This window comes from Chamaea fasciata, unplaced genomic scaffold (assembly GCF_029207755.1).
Source record: "Chamaea fasciata isolate MVZ Bird 193981 ecotype frontalis unplaced genomic scaffold, bChaFas1.0.hap1 SCAF_3, whole genome shotgun sequence".
NCBI lineage: Eukaryota > Metazoa > Chordata > Aves > Passeriformes > Sylviidae > Chamaea > Chamaea fasciata.
The window spans coordinates 41,348,449-41,373,954 of NW_027094088.1; the positions used below are offsets into that span (position 1 = coordinate 41,348,449).

The window sequence follows — 25,506 nt, forward strand, 5'->3', positions numbered from 1 at the left end:
GTCGTTATATAGACAAAGTTTATTTAGTAAAAAGGAAAAAAAAAAAAAAAAAGTGGTATTGCTCCTTTTATAGAGTGGTTGATTAAATAGCACCAGAGTATCACTTTAATTTGTGCAGTTAAGTTTTGGACAGCAAGTTTTTAGGGCTTTTTTAGCCCTCCTTGCTGTTTTTCCCCCTTCTTCCTCCTCTTCTGGGTACAGGAGGGTCTTTCTGACAACAATCACAAATCCAGGGACCTAAGAAAAGAAAGTTATCAATTATTGGGAAACTGACTAAGTTTGTTACTGTCATCTATTCAGGCAGCCCTTCACCATTCTGTTAGGTGCTTATCTATTTGCAGTACTTCCTTTAATGTGAACAACCAATGCTTTTAAAATTGAGCATCTTTTCTATAAAGCAGCATACATAATTAACACTCTCGTGCAGACCCATTATCTGTAACCACTGGCTACACCAATCTTCATGGACCTCAGGAAGTTCCAGCACTGCCAAGGAGGTGGTTATTAGGTTAGAGCTTTACAAAAGATGCCTGAGTTTGCCAGTCATATTTTCAGGTGAATGACTATAGTTTGAGGTCGTGAAGTTACCCAGAGCAGAAATGCAGAAATGAATGACAGTTGGGGAACCTCTTAACTGTTTATATTACAACAGCTGAAATCAAAGGCTGCTTTGGTAATTTTGTAGTTTTGTAGACATATAATCTATTTTGATTATATTCTGAGGTCAGACTCCAAGTGAAATCAGCCACAAAACCTGTAGGAAAGTGACGGCTAGTTCCAGTCCTTCCCAAAATGGGGCAGTACAGTGTGTTTTAAGTACTGTCCAGGGAATATTGTCACTGCCACTGAATACGTATTCATGAACTTACCATGGACTTAAAATTACATGTAAAGCAACAGTACCACCTGTTATTTTCTTTCTACTGCCCTGAGTTGGCCACATGACATGAGTGACTGGGCAGTTTAAAGCTACTGGCTTGCCTGCCTGCCATGGAGGTAACTTCTGTTGCAGTTTTGGTATTTGAGAATAAAAAAGGGAATGAAAGGGTTTAAAAAGATATTTACAAATAACAAATTGAGACAACTCTTTCATTTAGAAGTTAAAGCTGCACAATTAATGTGACAGCTGTACTCCAGCAATATGCAGCAATACAGTTTCTTTTACAGGTTTCTTCAATGAAAAAAAGGTTATTATTCTCAGTATTCTATGGATATGGAAAATAAATTGTTCTGAGTCAGCCTGTTTGGATTATTCTGTAAAAGCCAATTATATTTCGTACACAGGAATTGCCAGATTTAACTGTGCACAACCAAATACACAGAAATAAAGCTTAGTAAAAAATCCAGGTCCTATAGTGTGAATGCTTTCCTACAGTGTTTCTTACTCTTACCCTTCACTTTTTTAAACTATTCTTTCAAAAGCAATGCATGTATTAATTCTGAGAGTGAGCCGAGGAGTCAGAGGAAGTGGGAACAAGTAAGTCTTACTTTATTACCTGAAGGGATAGCATCAAGCCCCACACAGAAAGTGTGATAACCACGGTCACATACATCACAGAACATCATTTCTTCTTCATGGTGAGGCTGCCCACATATAATGCACGTTTTACACTCCATACATTGCCAAGGGTAAGTCTTAATCATAGCAACAAGCTCCGGGGTCATATCAAGGCAAGAAGGGTGGCCTAGATTAAAACCAGCATTATTACTTTTATGCCTGAAATGAAATTTAAAATTAGTTAGACTGTTTGCTTCTACCAAACATGAAGCTTAGCTCACCTCCTGATAGGATCCCACAGTGCACTGAGTGTGCAAGCACAGAGAACACGAGAGAGAGATGGGGTCGTAACAAAGGACAGAAAAGGCAACTGAACTCTTGCTACAGATGGAGTACACTAAATATGTCCACAAACATGTGTCAAATCCCTTAGGAATCCACTTAGTGTATGTAGATACTCACCACTGTTGTCACACTGGGAGCAATGTATAAGAGCTTCAGGTTTTCCTTTCTTGTTGGACTCCTTACCCTTCAGACAAATTCCACATATAGCATTTGGAATGACCTTTGGCTGGAAGGGTAGAAGAGGGCTATAAATTCATTCCAGAAGAATTTACAGATTCAACAGGAAATGTCATCTATCTCCTTAACTATTAAAATTATTAAACTGTTAGGATGTGTGAACCGTGAAACATGTGACAATCACTGACAAGCAGCAGCACTGAAAAAAAAAAAATCTTAGATTTAACTACATAAAAATTTGCATTTGTCATTGAGTTTTATATATAAATCTGATTGGATCAAAAGCATGTACTTGCCTCTTCCTATTACCTCATCAGCTAACACTCTCCTCATGGTAAACTAAATGTGGCATAGGGTGAAAAATTTCAGGAAGATTATTCCAATATGGAATACTAATTTATGAACTTCTGTGTGGATTTCATATTTAGGAAGGAATTTATATATAGTTTTTTAACTTTCATTACATTTGTCCCTACATTTGGAAAATTATTTATGAATGCAATAAACTTTTTTTTTCTCTCTTTAGTTTCAAATTATCTGGTTAGCTATGCTGTACAGGGCTGTATTTCTTTTACCATTCCCTCTTGTATCTAGTAATAATCATGAAAGAAACAAGAGCCTTGCATTTGACTGGAGATTTACATTTATAATTTTTCTAAGTGATCATCTGGAGTGTGTCTGGGTCCATGAGATCCATTTAAAGGGTAGGAGAAATAGCAGGCTGTTACAATGTGGAACATCTGCCTATGTATTCTGTGTGCCAACTTCATAGATACACCAACAGTTTCATCCTGAAGAGGCCTGAGGAAGAAGGCATTCCAAATTGAAGAAACATGGCAGTAGTTACATTGTTGAGCTTTGACTGCTGCATAATGAAATTAGTGGGAAATGTAGTCTACAATTAATCACTGATGTTAAACTGACTAGTGCCCGTTTTAAAAAACAATGTTGCTGCAAAGACCTAGCTAGCAGACGGAGCTGAAGGCTTCTAAACAGCTTGCCAGTAAGCAAGAATCCCAGTCAACAACCAACCACATGCAGGGAGAAGAATGAGGTTTGATTTGAAAACACTTAAAAAATGAAAACACAGATAAATAAATTAATAAAATTACAAAGATCTTTTGCAATACAACTTATCTTTAAGTGTGTTTATTTCCCCAGCCAGTTTTTGATAGCATCTAACAAGTTAATTAGTATCTTGACTCATTTTTAAAGTATCAAGATGCATTGCTTCAAGTTTTCAATGTGCTTTTTTTATGTCAAAACGTGGCTACAGCCTGCTTCAAATTGTTTGGTCTAAGGAGTTTTATTCAAGAAAACAAAACACCACACTGTATGTTTATAGGTAACTTCCTTCAAAAGATGACAGAGGCATTCATAGATACTTTTTTTGCTTATTTATTTTAAAAAAGCAAAGTCAACCTGTTTTATACATAAATATAATAAAACAGTAAAAGTAGTCTAACACACAAACATTTCTACAAAATAATAAATATAATGGAAGCAAAACCACACACAAACTCTTTGACTGTTAACTATACTACATGTCCTACATGTATACCTTTATACCCTGCTCCTCCCAACAAAAGTGGCACATGCTTAAACCTTGTCAGTGTGGCAGCATTTACCCTTCCATTGCTTAGACTGTTTTTTTAAAATTGTATTGTAATCTAAAAAACTAAGCCTTTCTAGCATAGCAAGCACACTTTTCTAATCAGACTTCTGGCTTGTTACAGATTTGTATTTTACTACCTTTAATATACAACAGCACACTCCCCAGTACTCCAGCCAAAGTGAGCTGCTTTTTGGACACATCCAAGTGTTACATGTGTGTGCAGTTCACATTCTAATACATGTAACTCTCAAGATAGACATTGCTATAGATGCGTTTATTAACAATGCTTCCATCTAGTCTTAAACCTGTACTCATTAGAAATGGTGCATACTAAGGGGGGGTGAGAATCACAGCCTTTTAAGAATGAAGTTCCAAGAGTATGGAAGTATTTTAACAAAAACGAGGAAAAAAGTAAAAAAAAAAAATCAAGACTATTCACATTTTAATCCAGTTCCATTCCACCACCATAAATGGCTTTTAGAAATGCTATAAAAAAGTCAGTTAATTCCAAATGGGAAGTCACAATATCCCATTTCATTAGGAGTAAATTTTGCTTTCTACATCCCCAACTCATTGGGATAAGACAGGAGAGAAAAAAAATGCAGCATCAAAATGATGACTGTGCTGTGTAGGTTTTCACTTCCATGCTGCTGTGCGGCAGCTGTCAAAGTAAGCTTTCCAACTACACCATTTTTATAACATCCTATTCTGAATGCAAAGCGTTACATTTTCATATAGTGACCCAAAACAGAAGTGTTGCAAAATAAAGATACTCAATACATTAGTTTTATGTGCAAAAAAATCTCCTGTACTTTTAACAGTACCCTGTGTGTGCAATTGTAGCAAGTCAGTCCTGCAGCAACAGACTCACTACTTGTAACATGACAAAATGTAAAACACATGCTAATCGTTCTTTGTTAAAGAACTGACAATAAGAAAGACTCCATATAAAATACAGTATTTCTTTTACTTGAAAATAATGCAGTGGAAATGTATGGAATCCTGTAATACTCATAACGTGGATATAACTATACTTACATATGCTGACACCATAGCAATTATCCTTCAATTTTAACTACATGTAACCAAAAGATTAGTGTCCTACAAAAATAGTCCAATATTAGAGAACAATATAGAACAAAAGTATTATAAAGATTTCACAGGGAAAACATTCTGAATCAGTTAAGCCTTCGGCTCAAAGTGCCTTAATATGTAGGCACATATGGTAGGTATATTGTTATCTGGTGTTTTTATAGACTCACAAACAAGAATCATTTTGTCTTGCCAGTTAAAACAGCTCATGTAATTTGGCTTATTATAAGATTTCAAATGTTCCCACAAACAAGAAAGCCAATCCTCTCACTCTCCTAACATATCATCACCACCCCTGACTTAAAAACAGCTGGATGGTTGATGCAGGCAGGGTATACTGACATTGCAAAGATGTGGCACTGTAAATTTACAGTAAGACCTTGTTACTGACAGAATCAGTGATTTTGAACCAATAAGTAACTGATATGGGAATTAATTTTCAAAATGCAGTGCTGTACACTACTACTGCTCTTCTACAATTTTAAGTTCAAAACTATGCTGAAAGTTCTTCTCCACAAGTTCTCTCTCTATTCATTCATAGGGCCATTGAATAGATTGAACTGATCAAACACTTGGGCATCTTGCAGCTAAGTGAAGCCTCTGTAAACCAGTGGCACACAATTTCTAATGTCAAGTTAAAAAAAGCTAAAGTAAAATTTCAGCCTTCATCTTTGGATTTCATGTTCATGGGAATACTGAAATGCATTTTATGTCTACAACTTCTTGCAAAGTTACATATAAAAAATATATATATATATTTATGTGATAACCACAGTCTAAATCTACACAGTTCACACATTTCTTAATAAGATCCTGAAAACAGAAAATACAACTGGAGCTTGCTGTCTGTTATGAACTTGTACAGATACTGTATGTAGAGGAAATTTATCAACACTGTCCAATTCTTGCTGGAAATTAGCTTCTTATTGTAAGTTATAGTTTATATACTATTAACTTGGTAAACACAGAGAGTAAATATTTACAAACATAAAATCCAAGCCATCAACAGCTCACTTTTGCTGAGACATATTCTCAGTATTTACAAACTTGTCACTGACAAAAGTGTTCCTTGTCCCATAACTGTCAGTAAGCATTCCTGACTGGTGAACACTCAACCCTATCTTTTCCCTATTTATGGGTCTATTCCTTCTCCCAAAAAAAGTTAATGGAAAATTCTCATTCATCTCAGTAGATAATTATGTGCTTTAAATGTGTTACAGTTTATTTGGATCCTCTCTCAGTATGCCGAATAGTAACACATAAACAATGCATGTCAATTCCCATTTCTTCTGAGAGGTATTTTTATCATAATTCTTGAAATTATTACACAGGAATACTGAAGATCAGGATCTTAGGTTCGGCAATCACTGCTTGATAGCTGAAATGTCTTAACATCCTCACCAAGTTTCTAGTTTAGATAAAAGCATATTGCCCACAGATGTTACTACATAGTATGAACTACATAAAAAGCTATTTTCCAAATACTGTTGCAGGGGTTACATAGTGTGGCCTATACAGCTGTAGTAAACTTTTTGCCTTCCATCCAATACATTGTTACATTGCAGGATAAAAGGCTGTACTTAAAATGAATGTCATGACAATATGTTCAGCCATACAGCTGCACTTAACAGAACTGACCTCTTGGTATGCTGCCATACAAAATAGAAAAAAAGTAACAGATAGTGAATGCTAGCTTCAAACTGGCACATACTTCTGACTGCTATGTTAAAGCAGACAGAAAGATGTTGAGTTCCAAGGATAAATCCACAAAGGATTTTTCTAGTGTTACTGCCTATGAATCTAAGAAGTTAACCAAATAGGAGGCCACTGTACAGCTAGGGTAAAGAAAAGCCCCACACGAAATATAAGCATAAAGGAAATAAGGAAACAAACAGATGGAGCACACAACAGGAGAACAGCTAGTGAAGTACAGCAAGCAGAAGTTCCACGTTATTGGAAAAACCAAATACTTCAGGAAGAAGCTGGTGAACAAATTTCAGTCAGGGGCTTTTTTCTTCCACCTTGTACCCAGGAACTGATTTGGGTAATACAGAACGTTTGGAACCATCTTTTCTTGGAGTAGCACTTTTGTCTCTTGTTTTTTGTCTTCCCTGAAAAGAATCCTCCTGGTTGTCTGTGGCGCAATCACCTTCAGATACATTGCCGGACGAATTGTCCTATAATAAAAATACCATAGCTATATTTTTTTATTTTTTTGGATAGACAGACAAGTCTTTCCTATGCCCCTTAGAGTCAACTGAGGTAAGAGAAGGAAACGTCATTCCTTCTGCAAAAGCACGGGGTTTATCACAACCCAGAACACTTTTGTTCACAACACTCATAATCTGTTTTTTTCTCATTTAAGAGACTGGCATCAGCAAGAGCAGTCATGTTTTTGCACTTGGTCTTGGTACCAGCGTGGGGAGCACAACAGTGTAATTCTCTGAAGCGTTTTCATTAGAAGTCAGCAAGAAATCAACTAAATACAAGATGCTGTTTACAACATAAAGGACCAGCAAAAAATTAAAAGTGCCCCTGTCATGCATTTAAAGCGTACAAGGACTGCCTTGAGTTAAACATGTGAAGGTTTTTTTCTGCCACCCTCACCTACTGTTTTCACCAGGAGCAATCTAAATATTTAATTTGGACTGCAGCAGAAAAACAGCCATCAATGGCAAAACACGCTTCCATATTTTATACAGAACCAAACAACACAATTTATTTTGCAGTTAGAGCTTTTTTTTTGAGGAATGAGGAGGCAAGAAAGAGGGGAAGAGGTTCAAAGAGGGTGAGAGATCAGTGTAGGCATAATTAAGAGCAGCAGCACAAGACTTTTCTCAGAGAAGTGTTAATAAAAGCTTTCAAAAAGCTCCAGAAGGAAGCAGTGTGATTACTCACATTTATTACAATAAAACCCAAGAAGCCAAATAACAATGGTGCCCTACAGTAAAACACACTCTGTAAAAACACAATAGTAATTAGCCTGTGCCCCAGGTCCTAAAATTGAAACAGACAAAACAGACACAGAGCAAATGGCAGAATGTAACACAAAAGCAGATCAAACTATGTGGCAACAAGGAATGGTATGTTTCACCATTATTTTAGGGGAAGGGTTATTCAGGTCAGACCCACTAAAACGCCATAGAAAAGAAAATTGCTACCAACTCCAACAATGGAGCAGGGGGCATTGTGAAAAAGGGTAAGTTATAAAGCATATGTAGGACTCACCAGAGAGATATGACAAGTAGTAAGTAGCCCAAATCTGACAATGCCCCACCTCTGTGTTTTTTCTGAACTATATGCCCCACTCAATGACTAACTAGCTATGAACCCCTGCTCCCACAGCCAAAAACACTTCACAGGAATCTGACTATCAATCTTCCACATTCCCTACACTTTTCAAACTCAGGGACATTTTTCCTTCTGTATTCTGTCACCAAAAAAAAAAAAAAAAAAAATATTTCTGAGCCTCTGTGAAAAATCAAAAGGATAGTCTGCTTGGTGCAGTTACTCTTCTTTACCATGAATGAGAATGGAAGTCAATGGAAAAGGAAACTGGGAAAAAATGCTTAAAGATGAACTGACCAACTGTAAAAAAGCTGGAGTGTGATTAAACTGAAAATCTGCGTTGACATTTAGCATGCTATGTTTGTATGATTTCTTCCTTCTCACAAAAATGCAAGCCAAAACAGTGTATTAAACACCTATCTCTTCCTGCATTAACCTACAAGCTGACCTCTTCTTTTCTTCAATTAACTATATTACAAAATTCAAAGAAGAGAAATATTTACATGACAAAATTTACAATTGTGCATACCCACCATCAAACATGTTCATCAATCATGCTAGAAATTGCTAAATGCACTGTGCCATTCCACTGCTGTTAAAACTTATGGTTAAACTTCTGGAAAGATATTGTCACCAACATGCAAACTGCACCAATACACCAATGGTTCAGTTGTACTCAGCTAATTTGAACCTCAGCTGGCTCTTCAGCATTTAAAGCATTACCAAGGTACATACATGAAAGCTTCCCTTAAGTTTAAACTAACAGTTAATTCTGCATTTGCATAAGTAGAGAAAACATAAATATCTTTTAAAAATTCTATTGTAAAGAAAAAACAAAGTGCTTTTTACCTTATTTTTAAATTGGAATGAAGTAACTTTCTATACTGAGTACTTGCTGCTTGCACATCACAAAAAAAAAAAACAGTTATGAGGTTATCAACACCTTTGTTTTGGGGACAGATTCTGTGGGACTTCAAACAGCAAAATATACTGTGACCTGAACTACAGTATTCATTCTCCTCAGAAATGCCAGCAACTTCCCCTTGGGAAAAAGGGCATAATGAAGAGCTGCATTGGAAAGTTTCTTCAAAATTTCTTTAAACAAAAAAAAAAGAAAATTTTTAAAAAGGAAGAAAAGGCCAGAAATGTCAAGTATTTGTTCAATTCACTCTGAAAACAGACCAAAACAGAAAGTAATGGAGAACAATGCTATGAAATAAACAGAAGTACTAAAAAAGGTCTTCTTTTCATTTTGCAAATGTTAAAAGATTCCAAGAAACTAATTAAACTAACAAAAGTGAATGGAAATGGTTTTTTTATTCAACAATACTTTCAATTTGTCTCACCGAATTGCCTTTGGTTTTCCTTTTTTCATCACCCCGCCCTTCCTCCGCATCATCTGAATCTCCATCACTGTCCAGTGTAAGCAGCTCCGGATCCAAAGGAGGTTCATAAAGAGCCGTGTTTAACGGCAGGTAACGAAGCTCATCTGGAGAGTATCTGAAGTTAAATAAATAAAATTCATTCATTCATGTGTACTTCATGTGTAAATATTAAGTCAGACAGCACACAGGGACTTTAATAAGAAAGACATTATAAATAATTCCTTTCTTTCAGGAAGGAACGTAAAAACACGCAGTTCTGAAAACAAAGGAAACATACTAATTTCTCCTCCCAAATGTGATACCATCTATAGTACTTGTTTTCTTTTACAGCAGATATTCATGGAACACAGGTGTATTTGCAAAGTTTTAATCAATCCATGTTACTATGCCCAACAGACCATACATTTTGTTTATCAATGTACAGTGCCCCATAACATGTGTACAGTTCTAACCCAGGGCACACAAACATGTCCAAAGCAAAGTCAAGAATACAGCTGTATAGCTGATTATGGGGAACAAAAGAAAAGGCATATGAAAATGTAATTTTGGAAGAATGTAAAGGTGTAATCATACTGCTTACAGCCAGATACAGCTCAACATGCATAATCTACCCTTTTTCTTTTTAACCTTAAAGAGTAAGAAAAAACTGAAAGCCCTCTTACTGCTGAGGACAAGCACTGTAAAGAACAGGATACTAGTTTGCTGCATATTATGAAAGGTCGTGTCCTTCACTGAGATGGAAAAGCAGTTTCACTAGCAGCTTACAAGTGCAAAATAAACCTAACAGGAAGTAATTTTAATTCAATTGATTTAATGAAATTGAAGTCCTTCAGGAAGGTCCTGTAACATGCAAATTTGGGGTGGGCTGTATGAACACACACGCTGGAAGGAGCAAGCCACATGCAGACAAGGAGCTTCTCTACAGAAAACGAAGCACATATAGCATGAAAATAATGTCTATTGTACAGTAGTAAAACTTCAGCAAAATCTTCAGATCTGTATGGATGTGTTCAATGGTAGCATGCTGCTAGTAAAATCTTAAATTTATGTCAACAGTCAAGTAATACATTTTTCATGAAATGTAAAGGTCCAGCCTGCAATTTCTTTCTCTCTCACTTACAAATCCAACATCAAACTTCAGCAACAAGACCAATTTTTTTAAAGAGTTTCTAAAAATTCAAAGTAGAACAGCAAGACTGCCACACAGAAGACATGTGATCACAAGCCAGCATTACAACACTTGGATACAAAACCACTAATTTTAGCACACGTGCAGAGGCAGATGATAAGTAAACAGGAGAGTGGCAGGAGTGAAATCAATGTCCCTTTTTACTGTGGTAAATGCCTAAGCAGGCCAAATCTCAGGCAGTGCAATATACATCACCAGAGACAGTGCTCCTGCAGTCAGTACTGTTTTGTTGACACAAGCTGTCACACTATGCATCTTTGAAGACTATCAAGAGTCTCAAACTAAAATTAATTTGAAACCTTACAGCAAAGACACTGAAATGTTTTCCACCTGCTACATGTAGACAAAAGAGATCAGTGCAACAGAATTTGAAGTTGGAATGCTTTTAAAATACCTTTTGTAGTATTCCTGGAACTGGCCGGGTATGAGAGCCACTGGATAAGGACTAACCTTAGTTCTCTCTGTAGGCAAGACTTTGTATTTTCCTTGAGGCACCTGGATAATCTGCATTGTTTAATATAAAACAATGACATTTTTGTTTCACATAGAAACAGTTGAGCCTTCCTCACCAAATATTCCTCCAAGTATTTTTTAACTTGCCAGTTTTACTGAACTGGAACAGCTACCTGAGTTCTCCTATGAGAAATTCAATTCATTAAATGCTAAGAGATACCACTCACAAAACAGTATCATGGATTAAATCCAATTACTAAGTATCCAGTGAACTGAACAAACATTAGGCAAGACCCCTTTAAACAGTATACTATGAAAAATAATTTTGAAATTAAAATCTAGAAATTGAAACAATGAACATTAGCATTTGTGATTGGCATCTTTAGCATGAATAATCACTGTTGGTCCATATTGCTTTAGAGTAGAAAGAACACATCCACCTAATTCTGAAACCAGACCGTACTATTAAAAAGTCCATTAATAATATAAATTTATAGAAAGGAGAAGCTTACACATTAAGCCTTCCCTCTCTCTGATGGAAATAGAAGTAATTATCCACTATCTTGTCTCTAAAATGGTCAATATCAGGAAAATGAAAACTTTCCATAATTGACTGCCATGCAACAATACGCAGAGAAAATGTTTGCTTTACTGCCTTTATAGAAGCAGAACAGCACTGCTTCAAAATGCCAGATTTTTCTTTTTTTAATCAAGCATAGAGACATGCAACATATGCAATACAAATATAACACCTAACAAAAAAAAACAAGGGCGTAATATTGACAGGCAGCACACTTTTAGGTATTAAACAGTTTTCTTTTTTTACTTCAGGTATTGTTGGCAAAATTCTGGAAGTATTCAAAAGAAAAATTAGCCATTTACATGAATAAACAACACTTTAGTTTTATGCTACTACTGTCAAAATAAAGACACGATAACAAAATAAACTGAGATTTTTAGAGCCTCCTGAGACAAGAATCTTCAAGTTTAAAAAGTTTGCAGGTTCAATATATTTGAGATTATTATTTTTAGCAGTATTACCCATTGAACAGCGAAACTGTAAGTCTCTATATGAGTGAAAAAATAATCAACCCCCTCAAAAATAGTTAAAATGGTACCAAAACCAACTTCACTAAAACAAACAAGGAGCTCCCTCCTCACAATTGGTAAGAAATTTAAATTTGCCTACATGTGTCTGTAAATCAAAATAGGCTCTTCTTTCTTCCATCCGCTCTCGGTTTAAATTGCTGTTGAATTCTGCAGCTTTCTTGGCAGCTTTTTTAATATATTCAGGAACTTTACTGGCTTCTACTTTCTGTGTGTTCTGCTGCTGCATTTGCTGGAATAAAAACAATTATATTAATTCACATACATTTCACTCTCAGTTTGAGAAGAACCGTTTCTCACACTCCCATTGCAGATTTGGCTCACTTCAGAGGTAATTACTTACAGAATACTCTTTGTAATGATCTGTTATTCGCTGCCGCTCTTTCTCTTGCAGTATAACAGAATACTCAGCATGTTTGGCAGGGTATTCTTTAATCATAAGATCAATTACTTCATCACTACGCAAAGCCGTTAGACCTAAAATAAATAAAAGCAACAATGATGCTATCTGGCAAAAGCAACTGTAGATTATTTACATCCCACAATGATCAACTCAAAGTTTTTGAGCAGCTAAAGACAATGGTCTGCTATGCACAATGCTTTTCCATCTCAAACTTGTGTCATTTAGCTTTCAAGGCTGAGTTTGCTTGTACCCAAGACTCCTGTCATTACTTACAGCTATGGACCCCTTCAGTTGATTGACTCAATCACCTACTTAAACTCACTGGTGAGGCAGAACCTTTGCTCTAGGTGGGACCTTGTGTACTGTTAATTTCAATTTCCAGTGCTGGTGAAGTTTCACTACCCTACAGAACCATTACTGAAATCATGAGGTTTACATAAAGTCTATGTACAAACCAGGGAAGAATCATTAGGAGAGCAATTCAGAGCACCAAACTGCACACAGACTCCTGACTACCAATTAAAGCATTTCAAGTTCAAAAGTCAGAATGCTTCAGTTTGCAGGTACAATGCAGATCTCCTCCCCTGAAGGTTCCAAAACAACAAATCTCCAAACATGGACAACAGCATGGAATGATTTATGTCACTATCACTGACTGTAACTATAATTTTAAAAACAGAGGTAGTTAACTCAGCACACATCTCTATTGGATATGAGGCAGAATGTAACATTTTACCTCTATATATAAAACTTAGATAGGGTTTTCTTATGCATAGTTAAGTTAAAAAAGAATAGACAGCTTGCATGTGAGAAATAAAGGTGATTTAAGAAAGATTCTTATCATATAAAATGGCATTAGATTTTCACAGACCTAGGATACACTGGAAAGAAAACAAACAAACAAACAAACAAAACATGGCAGCATCATTTAAACTCTAACATGTCCAAATCACATATACCAGAAGAGTAAGAAAAAAGCCCTTTCAATAGAAGCCTCAGAAATTACATCAATCCATTTCAAGTATCTTCAAGTGCTTTAATATATGCTACGTTAACTTCTAACATAGAAGCTGAACCATTTAAGATACACTGATGTTTTCTGGGCTCCAATGCAATGCAGCAAAATAAGACCAATATATATGAAGACACCCTGTACATAAATACATGCAATATATACCACCACATATATCTATCTGTATATATAATGTATATATACGAGACCACACAATTATGGTGGTCTCTCTTCTCAGAGAAAAAGGTTCTACAGGTTAGTTTAGAATACACAGTAATTTGAACAGATCCAAAATGTATTTGTTAATAATAAATCTGGAACACTGAAACATTATGGCAAATATACTAAGCCAGTAATAAACCAGTTTTAATTTCAGACTTATGAGAGGGATGCAATTCTTCTCTACTAAACTGAATTCTCTTTCTCAGAGTGCCATACGTTTTACACTGTAATAAGGAGTCTAACAATTTGTTTTCTTACCTAGCGTGCATTGAGTCTCTGTGATGACATTTAGTTCTCTGAGGTAGAGTTTCTCCTTGTGCGATAAATCTCGCCTTTCTAAATCTCAAAAAAAACCAAAAAAGAGAAATAAAAATGTGGGCAGTAACTGAAACTCCCCCATAAACACTGTCAAAGTATTTCAACAGTTTTGTTTCCAGGCAGCTAGAGCCTCTATTATACCACTATTCCAAGAAACACGACAACTTTACAAATCAATTTTAAATTTAACAAACAACGTAGGGACATGGTAAATTTTCTTGACCTACAGTAGGTCAAGATCCTGCCTGTAGTTATGATTTACAGAAAAACTAAAGAAACATGGTGTATAAGTTCAGATTCAGAAAATTTTATCAAGCACTGAAAGTACAGTCTTTTTTCTTTTCCCATGATTTTTAAAAATAAATTCCCCAACAAAAGAGACAGATTTGAAAAACTCTGAATAATACTCAAGTAATACTGAAATACTCAAATACTAGAACCTCCACAAACATAGTATTTCTCCACAGTTGTAGGAATGTTGCCACAATCCAGGAAACTGAATACAGAGATCCAGTTAGACAGTAAGAAATCATCAACACATCACAAAAAAAAAAATTGACATCAGTTTTCAAGTTGATGAACTTGCTGATCTAACCCTCAACTTGGACTTGTTTGCAAATTTTCAGTGGCAATATCACAAAGTCTTATATTACTTTGAAAACCAATGGATACATTTTATTTCCAGTAATGAGCGTACAAAGTACAAGTTCAGGTCTGCTTTTTCTGGGTCTTTTATTTAACAGTTAGCTCATCCTGTAACCCAAGAAGCACAGACTACACACAAATTGTTTAAGGACACAAGCTTGGGGAAGAAAAACTTTAAAAATAAATACCTGGATATTTTCTTTTAAAGGAAGTCACACCCAAATATTCACTGACTTGCTCCTGAAGCATATAGTATTCTCCTGTTTCATCAGGTGGCCATTTGTACTCTATCAAATTTTCAGCAGGAAAATAACTATACCTAAACATAAGGACAACGTTACAACAAATCACAACAATCCTTAAGAATACTTACATCCCTAGAAATTCAATAATTTCCATTTTTATGTCAAAGAACAGTAACTACAAAGTTAGACAAACACTTTAAAAAACTGCATCCTGTTAACCTGTTTCAAAAGTCACTTTGTTACACCCAATCTCACACATATTTCTCTAAGTCACCATTTATCAACATGCTAAGGTACAGGATCTGAAGAAAGTGACATCCATCATAATGAAGAGGACACCAGGAAAAGCAAGTACTACAGAGACAAGATTCATTCCAGTAGGCAATGTTCTAAAAACATGTAAACTGTGCTTCTGATTGTAAATCAGACACAGCACTTTTTATGGCACTCCAAAATAAAATGCCTTAAAATATGCTGGGAGCAATAGACATCTAGCAATTTATAGGACATCACCACAATTCAGAAAGATGCATGAAGAATACACAAGTAATGAAAAAAGAGCTAATACTTAAGTATGCTGAACAATAAAGCCAGGCTTGCCATAAAAAGTGGGAATTGTAAGAAACATTATTACCCCAGGTCTTGACTGGAAGTTTCACAGCTTCGAGAACTGTCCCCTGAGCCCATGCGCCGTCTTTTGGACGGCTGGCTGCCATCATTGGAATTTTCTTCTGTATCATCCTGAAGTGAAAATAAATATTTTTAAAAAATTAGACTACTCCAAAGATAATGTAAAACACAAAAAAAACATTGCAAGGCAATCCACAATTTAAATATACTTGAACTGCTAAGCCATTCTATGAGAGTCTTAACAAACAATTCACAGGACAGTCTAACATAACAAATTATTCTTTGTTATAAACTACCTGCATGACATGTTGTAGCCCAGAAGGAGAATTGGGTGGCTTCTCATATGTGGTGTAGGTAGAGTTCTGAATAGACAGAGCTGTAGCTCTGACCATAAAGTTTATAATTCCTGATTTAAATTACCTCTGGCACTTGATCAGACTAGCACTCCAAACCAAAAGCAAGTGCAAAACAAAAACCCCAACTCCTTGCTGAGAGCTGATGATAACAAAATCAGGGAAAATATTACCGAAAGCAACACACGAGTTTATAGGTATACAGTTTAAGTAAAATGAACAGTATATGGTTTACAAAAAACATTATTACAAGCAAGGAGCAAAGACTTGTGTCTAGAGATGAAAAATTATATTGAAGAATAAATCCAACTTGGTATTACAACAGATAGAGAACAAAGCTATTACAAGGGAACATTCGGACAGATATTACTATTCAGATTTCATGTGATCAATGTAAGGAAAGGGAATAAAGAGTGAAGAGGAGGAAAAAAAGACCAAAGCAAAATGAAAAGTTCTGTAAAATCAAGAAAGTGACTCAGTTGATGTTGCATTTTTCACTGCTTTTTTGCCCCATAATGCTACCTGAATCACCAACAATCTCAAGCATTTAGTGACCAACCCTGTCTGATCATAATTGAGACAGAAAGCAGAAATCTTTAAGTGAATTTCTGACCACAACCAGTAGTTAAGTCAAGAACAAAACGGTTCTTTAAGTAATTGAATCTCTAAAGTGGAGCAGAGTGAAAGGATCAATTTCCTAACTCCTGTGAAAAGTTTAAGCAAGAGGAATTAACCTGTCAGAAATAAATGGATCAAGCCCAACTATACTACTTGCTTATTTAATAATGACAACAATCATAATTAGGTCTACCTCTGCTAATGTCTTTCCTTCTAGTATGTTTTATTTAACATATGACTTGAAATATGAATTTAAAAATATTCCAGCCAACAAGAATACATTATTTTTAATGTGCAACATTTCACAATGTTATAATCAAGACAGCCCAGAGGCAAAAAGCATTTGTCCCCTGGATTTCTGGCTTATTTCTCCTTTTCTGCAATTTTTTACAAATATTTTTCTTCCTCTTTAAGGAGCAAGAAGAACACCTTTCACACAGCAATAAAAACTGAAAAGTAAAATTTAATGAAACTGTGTTTTCTTACTGCAACCATCCTTAAAAAAAGCAGTATGCAGCATCACCACTCACATTACCAGTAACGCCAGTTCTTAATATTGCTGAGGACACCCTGTATGAACTCAGACAAATGAAGCAGCAGCCCCCAATCAAAACAACAGTGCATTTGTATTTTGTGACACAGCTGTCTCATCAGTAGTTCGTTTCCCACAAGAATATTAATGCACTCAAAATCTTTTTAATTGCTAGACAAAAACCTGAACATGGCCAAAGCAACCCTACTGTATACCAAAACTTCTTTAAAAGAGAGATCTCAACCAGCCAGTTTGGTGGAAGTGCCTGATAGCAGTGTCTCCTTTCGCTTTGTAATTTTTCATTTATTAAACCTGGTACTGTCACAAAGCATGAGCATCCAAAACACAGAGAGATAAGTGCTCTGCATTTCCGTATTTGCCTCATTTGCTTAAAATTTCACGAAATTCAATCACACAAGTTCCGTTTGTTGCAGACGACTGAATATATGAAGTGACAACATTTCCAATCTAAAAGTACAATGCCGCTCCACCACCTTTACTGCTAAAAAAAAAAAAAAAAAAGGAAAAAAAAAGGAGCTCTGTAGCTCTTTTTACATGAAAAGTCAAATACTGTCCAAAAAAGCCCCTTTCCCCCTGAAAACGAATGTTTCTGTAAAAATCTTGTTAGTCCTTACGAAACGTGGTGACGTTACAAACTTCTGGTACGTCTATCACTGTAAGATCGACGTAATGCTCCTCTATTAAGCGATCGAGAAGCCTGAACTACCCGAGACGCGTTCCAAAGACCGACTGCCGATATGCGCCGCGAGTCTTTGGCGCCACAAGTGCCCGCGGTGCCCGGGATGCGCGGGAGCAACCGGCGGCGCCAACGCGGAACTGCCCGCGGCCAGACCCAAACTTTCCCGGCTGCGGCGCTGCCGCGGCGAGGACTCAGCTACCGCGCCGCCCCCGGGAAGACGCCGAGAGACTTTTGGGAAGGAGGACGGCCCCGGGCACCCAGCACCAGACCCGCGCTCAAAGTTCGGCCCAGGGCGCGGGAGGCCGCCCGCCGCCGCCCGGCTCTCCCGGCGGCCGTGAGGTGAGCCCGGGGCGGGTGGGTCGGGTGGGAGACGCGGGTCAGGGCGCCCGGGCGCGGGGGCCGCGCGAGGCCTCCCGCCGAAGCGGTCGTCGCGCCGGAGCTCCGCGGCCGCCGCCACCCGCTCTCACCTTGAGGGACTGCGCGCCGGGCGTGGCCGGGTCGCTGTCGCAGAGGCGCGGGGACAGCACGGCCGCCATGGCCGCCGCCGGCTGGGCCAACAGGAGCGACGCCGCCGCCGCCGCCGCCGCGCGACCGGGCCTCGCGCCGCGCCCGCCGGCCCCGCCCCCCCGCGCCCTGCGGGGAGCGGCAGCGGCCCCTACCGGCCAGCGAGCGCAGGGGCGCGGCGGCTCCTGCTCCGCCCCCCTCCGGGCAGCCCGCGGCGACCCCGGCCCACGCCGCCGGACCGGCACCCGCACCGACCCGGCGCCGCCCCGCGGGACCGGCGCGGGGGACCCGCCGGTGCCGCCGCCGCCGCCGCGCCCTTCTCCTCCTGCCGCTGCCGCCGCTCGGGCGGCCGCGCGGCCCGGCCGCGAGCGCGGAGCCGAGCCGCCGCGGTAGCGCTTGGGCAGCAGCGCGGGGCGGAGGGGCAGCATCCCCTCGGCGGGGTGGTCAGCGCCGAGCGCGGGAGCCGGCACCCAGCAGGGCCGGGCTGCTGCGCTCCGCCGGCAGGCTCCCGTCTCCGGGAACGTCAGCCGGGGACGAGCTACGTTTGTGAACCATCAGCCCCCGCAGGAGGGGGGTTCGGGGGGCGGGGGGCGCACTCGGAGGAGCCGCCACGAGCGCGCTCGCCCCTGCGACGGAGGGAGGGCGCGTGCGGCCGCTCCCCGCCGCTGCGCGGTCGCGCCGAGCCGGCCGCGCGCCGGGCCGCGCCGCCCCCCGGTGCCGGTGCCGGTCCCGCCGGTACGGGCGGGCGGAGCTGAGGCGCAGCCCTCCCTACCCACCACGGGAACGACCCTCGTCCCGGGGACCGGGGCGGCGCGCGCGCCCGCCTGCCCGCACGCCGCCGGCCCCCGTGGGCGCGCACGGCCCCGCGCCGGCGAACAAAGCGCACGGCCGCGCCCCAGCCCCGGCGCCGCCCCCGGCCGGGGGCTCCCCCCGCCCGGCGTGTGCGCCCACCCGCGGCCCGGGCCGCTCATCGCCCCTCGAGGTTTGCCCGGCCGCGGCTCCAAACACGCTCGCACCCAAGCTGACCACGGGGCGTTGGGAAGCACCACCGCGCCGTCCGCGTTTGTTTGCAGCTCCTAACAATAAAACTGACATGGCAATGGCACCAGCGCTCGATTTCCACGCACGGCAGATCCAAAAGATACACACTTTGATGTCTACACACATCCACAGATCTGCCGGAGTCTCGTTTTAAAAAATGCAATCGCTGCCGCCCTTGCCATTTACAGACCACTTCTCAATAGCCTCCCGACTGACCCCATCGTTCTCCTGCCACTGCCACCAGGAGCCCCTAGACCAGAGAGACCTAACTCGCTCCATTCAGTATTTGTCCACCAACCAGACCCTAAGCAATACTTAACCAAAGGTTAGAACTCAGGAAACCTAATAACTGAACTTTCACTTCATTCAAGGCAAGCGGCTGAAAATTTGCACAGGTTCCTAGGACAGCAAAACAGTTTCCCTCCCAGCCAAGTGTTTAGGCAGACTAGCATTTTATCATAGACACCAACTATGAAAATTAAAAATGAACACTCCTTTTTTTTTACAAAAAGCATGCTTTTAAGAAAACCAATGCCTGCAACTGCATGTAAGCATTGGCTAACAGTCCTAGGCACCCAAGAGACAAGCAACATTAAAAATTTTGCAATGTTTGGCCTTACACCAGCTGCTCCCACTTCCACAGCAGAACTTTACAACAGATGAAGCCCATATGTACTCAACCATAAACATTTCCAAAGCAGTTTTTCGGGTTTTTTTTTCTCTTTTTTTAAACAGAGCAAAACCAAGCAAAATTATCTCAACTGCATGTCAGTTTGTACCAACAGCAATAGGACAAAAATGAATACTAAAATAATCATGATTTGAAAATTTTCAAATATACCATGTATTATGCTGCACGCATGCAGCTGTGACTTTCCGAGTTTTAGTCGTAATAACAAGCCATTACCAAAGCCAGTGCAATAAATGTATCAGTTTCACATTTAGCTGAAACCCAAGTGTCTCTTTGAACATCCCAGAGGCATCTGCTGGCAACCTAAAGGGATAAGAGAGAAAAAGACACAAATGAACCTATATACAGCAGTTTTACTATTTTTTTAAAGAAGTAAATGCTAATCTAATCATATTAGGGGAGTTACAACTATCAACAACAATGCAAAAGTTGAAAATATTAACAATTCCTATTCGATGTTAAATATGTGTTCTTGCTTCACAGTAAAGCTCCCACCCAGATAGATCCAAAAATCCCAACAGCAAGCCCCCAGTTCTCTCTTGTGTTCACTTGTTACAATTTAACAAACTGTAAGAGCACCCCTTCAAAAGCAATAGAATGTCTGTGTGAATAAACATTCCTTTTGGGAGCATATAAAACAAAGAAGTCACATCCCCCACTCCTCCACCTCCAGCTTACTCCAGCCTACTTGTAACCATGTATTGGTAAGATTGTTTCCAAAGCTAAACTGTGTGAATTGATGGCTGGAATAAACATATTCCTTGGGAGAAAAAAGTTAGCTTGAACCACTTTACCAATCTGTTTGTACCTACAGCTCCTCAGTCAAAGCACCCCTTTAAGAGGCAGCATACTGTGAGACGGCACCAGAAAAGCAGGTAGATGCGGGCAACTCACAAACTGGATTTGGTTCTGAAGCTGAACCCTTCAAACATTGTTTCATGTAACTCACTAAACACATGTTGGTTTCAATCAGGTTTTGAGAACTGATGATGAACACTCCAAAGTAGAAGTGTTCTTTGTCACGCTGCTAGACAGATAAGAGAGTTCTGAATGCTAATGGGAGCTAGGAATACTAAATAAATAAATCAACATAGCAAAATCTAGAATCCTTTTATTTTAGGTTCCAAGTTCAGATGACTGGTGTTAATTTGAAGTCCCAGGAACATGTCTGGTGGCAGCTGCAGTTACCATCCCTTTCCTTGCCACCCTTCTGTTCCATGTCACCCCACACTACAATTGCACAGCATTTTGCGCTCAATGTGGGAACCCAAATGGAGATCCAAGTACACTGGACAAAGAAAAACAAAATTCACCGAACTCATGCAATTGTGGTGGCACAGCATGCAGCAGAAACAAGTGGGTGACAGGGAAGTGCAGTAGGGACTATTTACCACTTAGTGAACACAGGAAGACAACAACCTCCAGAGAGTTAGGCAGAATCACAGCAGCACTTTGAATTGTCACCTGGGATACCACTACCCATAAAGAATGTAAAAGCTTCAGGACCACCTCAAATAAGCTTCTGATTGTGAAAGAACACGTAGGAGATAATACACAGTTCTAAAAGTTGTTTTTAATTTTCAAAAGATGTAACAAATAATATGTTTGCTTACAATCATTGCCTGATTTGCCTTTTCCACAATTAGCACTGATACCACATACTTATAACGGTCATAGTCCAATTCCTTCACAGCCTTTAGTATTTCTTCTGAGATTGAAGCACACAAGAAGGGACTAGAAGCTCCATCGTATGTGGCTTCTTGTAGTTTACTCTATCAAAAACAATTTTGAAAGATCTTAGTTTTCATCCTAGTAGTCTGTTGCAAAAAAACACCCTTTACAGGCATTTTCATTACAAGAACACGAGAAGAACTAGTGAGTTAAATAGTCAGACAATAGTCTCAAACAGCAAAGGATGCACTACTTTTACTCTGAAATGTTTTATGTTTTTTTAGAGGTGACACACATGCCCAGTCAATCTCCATTTAACAATGAGAAGTGTATTCTTCTCCATTATTTGGGCTCAGTTCACTGGAAAACAGTGCTACAAATATCTGTTCCAAATATCCAAGATATGTCTTCCAGACTCCAGAATTAAAAAGATCTGATTATAACTTTTCAAAATACCAATAACAGTTTTGAATTATCTCAAGAGATTGTTATCTTTCGTTTTTGCCTAACTTGTGTACGTAGCAGTCTGACTGTCAAGGATACCAGGTAATTTTATGCAGGTCATGTGATATTAGCAGAATTAATAGAAATCCACAAATTTGCTGACATAGTCTTTCTCTAACTGGATATTTTGTGGATTATGGTACTTTGAACTGTGCCGTAGCACAATTTGATTTTAAAAAATGCAAGACTTCATGAAGCTTCAGCTCCACCTAAACAGCACATGCTCAGCAGTGACCTTGCAGAGGCCCTTCTGCACTTTGCAAAACGGAGTACACATTACACTCATATGCCAAAACTCAAAAGATTGAAGAGATTTATGCATGTTTATGTAATATTCACTGCTCTGTAAATACGTCTGCAAGACGAGCTGCTTTTGCAATGAGACAATGAATTTAAGTAATACTATACCGTTAGTATGGCTTGAGCTTTGTCTCTTACTAAATCATCCTGAACTTTAGTGCGTGGCTCCAGTCTGTATGTGTTACGGTGTCTTGGCTTTGCCTTTACTTCTGTTGGAGCCGTGCCTGATGCATCCTGAAGTGTCTTTTTTCCTTTTGACTGTACAAAATAATAAGAAAAACCCACATCACATGCCAATATTTTAGAATTTAAAGACTCTAAATAATACTTTATGGTGTACAGTTATGAGAAAAAAACCCCAACAATTAGTCTAGGAATATGTTACCAAAAACTACAGAAAGCTAGAAGCTGGTTATCATCTTCTGGCTGTTTTAACATTACTGTTTAGCCTGAAGAAAGAGAAGTGGGTGACTTCCACTCGATTTTAAATTCTTTTCCAGCAAAATCCAACTGAACTTTGTATTTAATCTCGTCAATGCTACAGCATATTAGCACCCTGAATCCACCCCCTTTTCCAAGTAAAAATACACAGATATTAACATACCCATCCAAGAATGTTAGCCACAAGTTCAAGCTTTTCATTCAAACAGCCTACCCAAAATCCAGACTTGGTTCATTTACTACTTCATTTCATTTGTCCTTATTCCTTGTTACTAAAATAGTAGCTTACGTATTGATGATTTAATTTGCTCATTAAAAAAAATAAAGGAAAAAGTAAGTTCCAGTGTACAAAGCTTTGTGATTTTGCTTGGAACTTAAAATCAAATCTCTGAAGATCGCGTTTTCTCCCCATCCAGGTGTGTACTCTGTCTCTTCAACACACATAACAAAACTTGTCCCTCTATGAATGCAAGAATGTTGTGAAAAAAAAGTCACCTCCTGTCCACCAAGGAGGCTTAAAACAGCACTGTAAAACACTAACAAAGACAGAAAGCACAAGGAACCAATGAGACCATAACAAATGCCACAGGCAATGGTCTTCCATACCAGGTACTTCCTAACAAACCACTTCCAGGTTTCACTGGCTATTCAGTCTTGGCTCCACTTCCTGAAAACTGCTAGAACTTGACATGAGAGAAAATCATCAGCTCCTTTCCAGGAGAGCAGAAAAGAACTCAAAGGTGAAATAACATCACAATGCAAAGATTATGCTAAGAAGTACAGAAAAAACGTCACTTATGGATAATATAAAAGTCTAATGAGAATTATTTTAGAAGAGGTGCTACTCAGGGGCTCACAAATCTTTCCATCTGAGGAGTTTTAAGAATCAGGGAAGAAATGCAGTTTCTTCTCTATGAAATCACTTGCACATTAGTTCTGTCAGCAGCTGTGGATATAACCTAAAAGTGTCTTCTAGTTCCTTAAAAGCAGCGATGCTGGCAGCCTGAGGTGCAAATTGCCTGCTGGTGTTTGCTGAACTCTGAATAGCAGTTACTCTAAAACACAAGGACCAAACACATTTGCACTCAGCCTGTGGACACACATTATCTATCTAACTGCAGAGTCAGATCTCAGATCTCAAAAGACTTCAGCCCTGACATACTCATCACACATCACCTAACAGAAGAAAAATCACCCTCAAGTCTTGCAGCTGAGGTCTTCAAATGAGCATCCCCATCCATGAGTAGCAATGAACTTGTGAAAAAGGGCGCAATCCAAACAGTGATTCTTTGCTGACATGGTTCAGCTTGAGCCACTCTGTCTTCAATCTCTTTCATTAATGATGGAAGAAAATTCATGTCTATAGCACACAACTTCTAACAATGGTGATACTTAAAAGTTTACCTGCTATTATTAGTGACAGAAGTTTTCATAATCACTTCCAAGAAGTCATTGCATTTACTAACGAGGCAACCAAAAACTTTGATTTCTCTATAGACATGGCTAGTAAATAAACCTACTTCTGTATATCACTGTATAAAATACAGAGTAAAACCCCAAGCTTTAGCACAATGTTGCAATTACGTTTCTGTAAAATATTTGCACGCTCTGTGAAAAAAAATCTCCAAAGTTGAAAAACTGACTGCATTTGAGCCCTTGACCAAAAAACGCCTGTTCTTAGGCTACTCGACTCGAGTACACTGGCTTAACTTTGGACGTATGGAAGGAAGTATGCCAAGAGAAAAAAAAAAAAAAAAAAAAAAAAAAAAAAAAAAAAAAAAAAAAAAAAAGCTTTTGCTATTTAAATTAAATTTTGTTTGTTAGTACGTCCATTTTAACAACCAATAGGTTTTAGTTGTTAAAACAAACAGGAAAGAGTTCTTGTTTATTCCATCAGAAGAGGGCACAGCTTCTAGTTTACAGCAGCACCCCGAGTTGGAGAGACTGCCGCACCAAAGGGAGGACTACCCTTTCCTCTACCAACACAGCAGCTCTGCCTCCTAGTGCCTGCTCCAGCGCGCCAGCCGCAGGGCACGAGCGAACATGACACCTGGCCAAGCAGAAAGAGCACGAGCTATCCCAAAAGCGGGCACTCACCAATAGGGAACAGCATTCCTGATACCAATTTTCACAAGATCACCCACACCTTTTAACCCACGTTCTCAAGTCCCATCCTTCCCTCCCGACTGAAGCGCTGCAGGCCCGGACCGGCACGCCCACCTGAGTCGGGCATCACACCCCCCCGCGCCGGGGCCGCTGCCCGCTGCCCCCGCTCCCGGGGGTGCCCCAACTCCCGCCAGCTCGGCCCCCCGGAGCTGCCCCTGGCCCTGGCGGCCGCTCACTGTGTCTTTATCCTGGTGCTTTTCCCCTCCCTCCATGGCTGTGGCCGCGGTCCCGCAGGGCGGCGAGCGGCGGCCGCGGCCCTGCCCGCGAGCCGGCCGTGACGCGGCGGGCGCGGGCGGCGACACCGGAGGCGGCGATACCGGAGGCGGCGGCGGCCATGGCGGCAGCGGGGGCGCCGGGCCGG

General features: G+C 39.8%; 2 protein-coding genes across 5 annotated transcripts; both read right to left on the bottom strand.

Annotated features, from left to right (window-relative positions):
• PHF10 (PHD finger protein 10) lies at nucleotides 1–20,268 on the bottom strand. Of its 4 annotated transcripts, none has more exons than XM_066178726.1 (12): nucleotides 18,295–18,437; nucleotides 15,629–15,735; nucleotides 14,938–15,068; nucleotides 14,045–14,122; nucleotides 12,493–12,626; nucleotides 12,232–12,381; nucleotides 10,984–11,093; nucleotides 9,362–9,515; nucleotides 6,749–6,904; nucleotides 1,961–2,069; nucleotides 1,497–1,685; nucleotides 1–237 (listed from the first exon to the last, which is right to left on the bottom strand). In XM_066178726.1, the coding sequence occupies exons 1-12, from the start codon at nucleotides 18,361–18,363 to the stop codon at nucleotides 152–154; spliced, it is 1,473 nt and encodes a 490-aa protein (XP_066034823.1). In that variant the 5' UTR covers nucleotides 18,364–18,437; the 3' UTR covers nucleotides 1–151. The 4 variants fall into 4 exon arrangements, with proteins under 4 accessions (XP_066034823.1, XP_066034822.1, XP_066034821.1 ...); XM_066178725.1 differs by having other exon boundaries at nucleotides 14,045–14,128; nucleotides 18,295–18,426; XM_066178724.1 differs by lacking the exons at nucleotides 6,749–6,904; nucleotides 18,295–18,437 and adding an exon at nucleotides 20,214–20,268 and having other exon boundaries at nucleotides 1,489–1,685; nucleotides 14,045–14,128.
• On the bottom strand, nucleotides 19,692–25,496 carry DYNLT2 (dynein light chain Tctex-type 2). The gene is made up of 4 exons (XM_066178729.1): nucleotides 25,322–25,496; nucleotides 22,647–22,796; nucleotides 21,677–21,835; nucleotides 19,692–20,366 (listed from the first exon to the last, which is right to left on the bottom strand). The coding sequence occupies exons 1-4, from the start codon at nucleotides 25,355–25,357 to the stop codon at nucleotides 20,256–20,258; spliced, it is 456 nt and encodes a 151-aa protein (XP_066034826.1). The 5' UTR covers nucleotides 25,358–25,496; the 3' UTR covers nucleotides 19,692–20,255.
• Nucleotides 25,497–25,506: the final 10 nt, after the last annotated feature.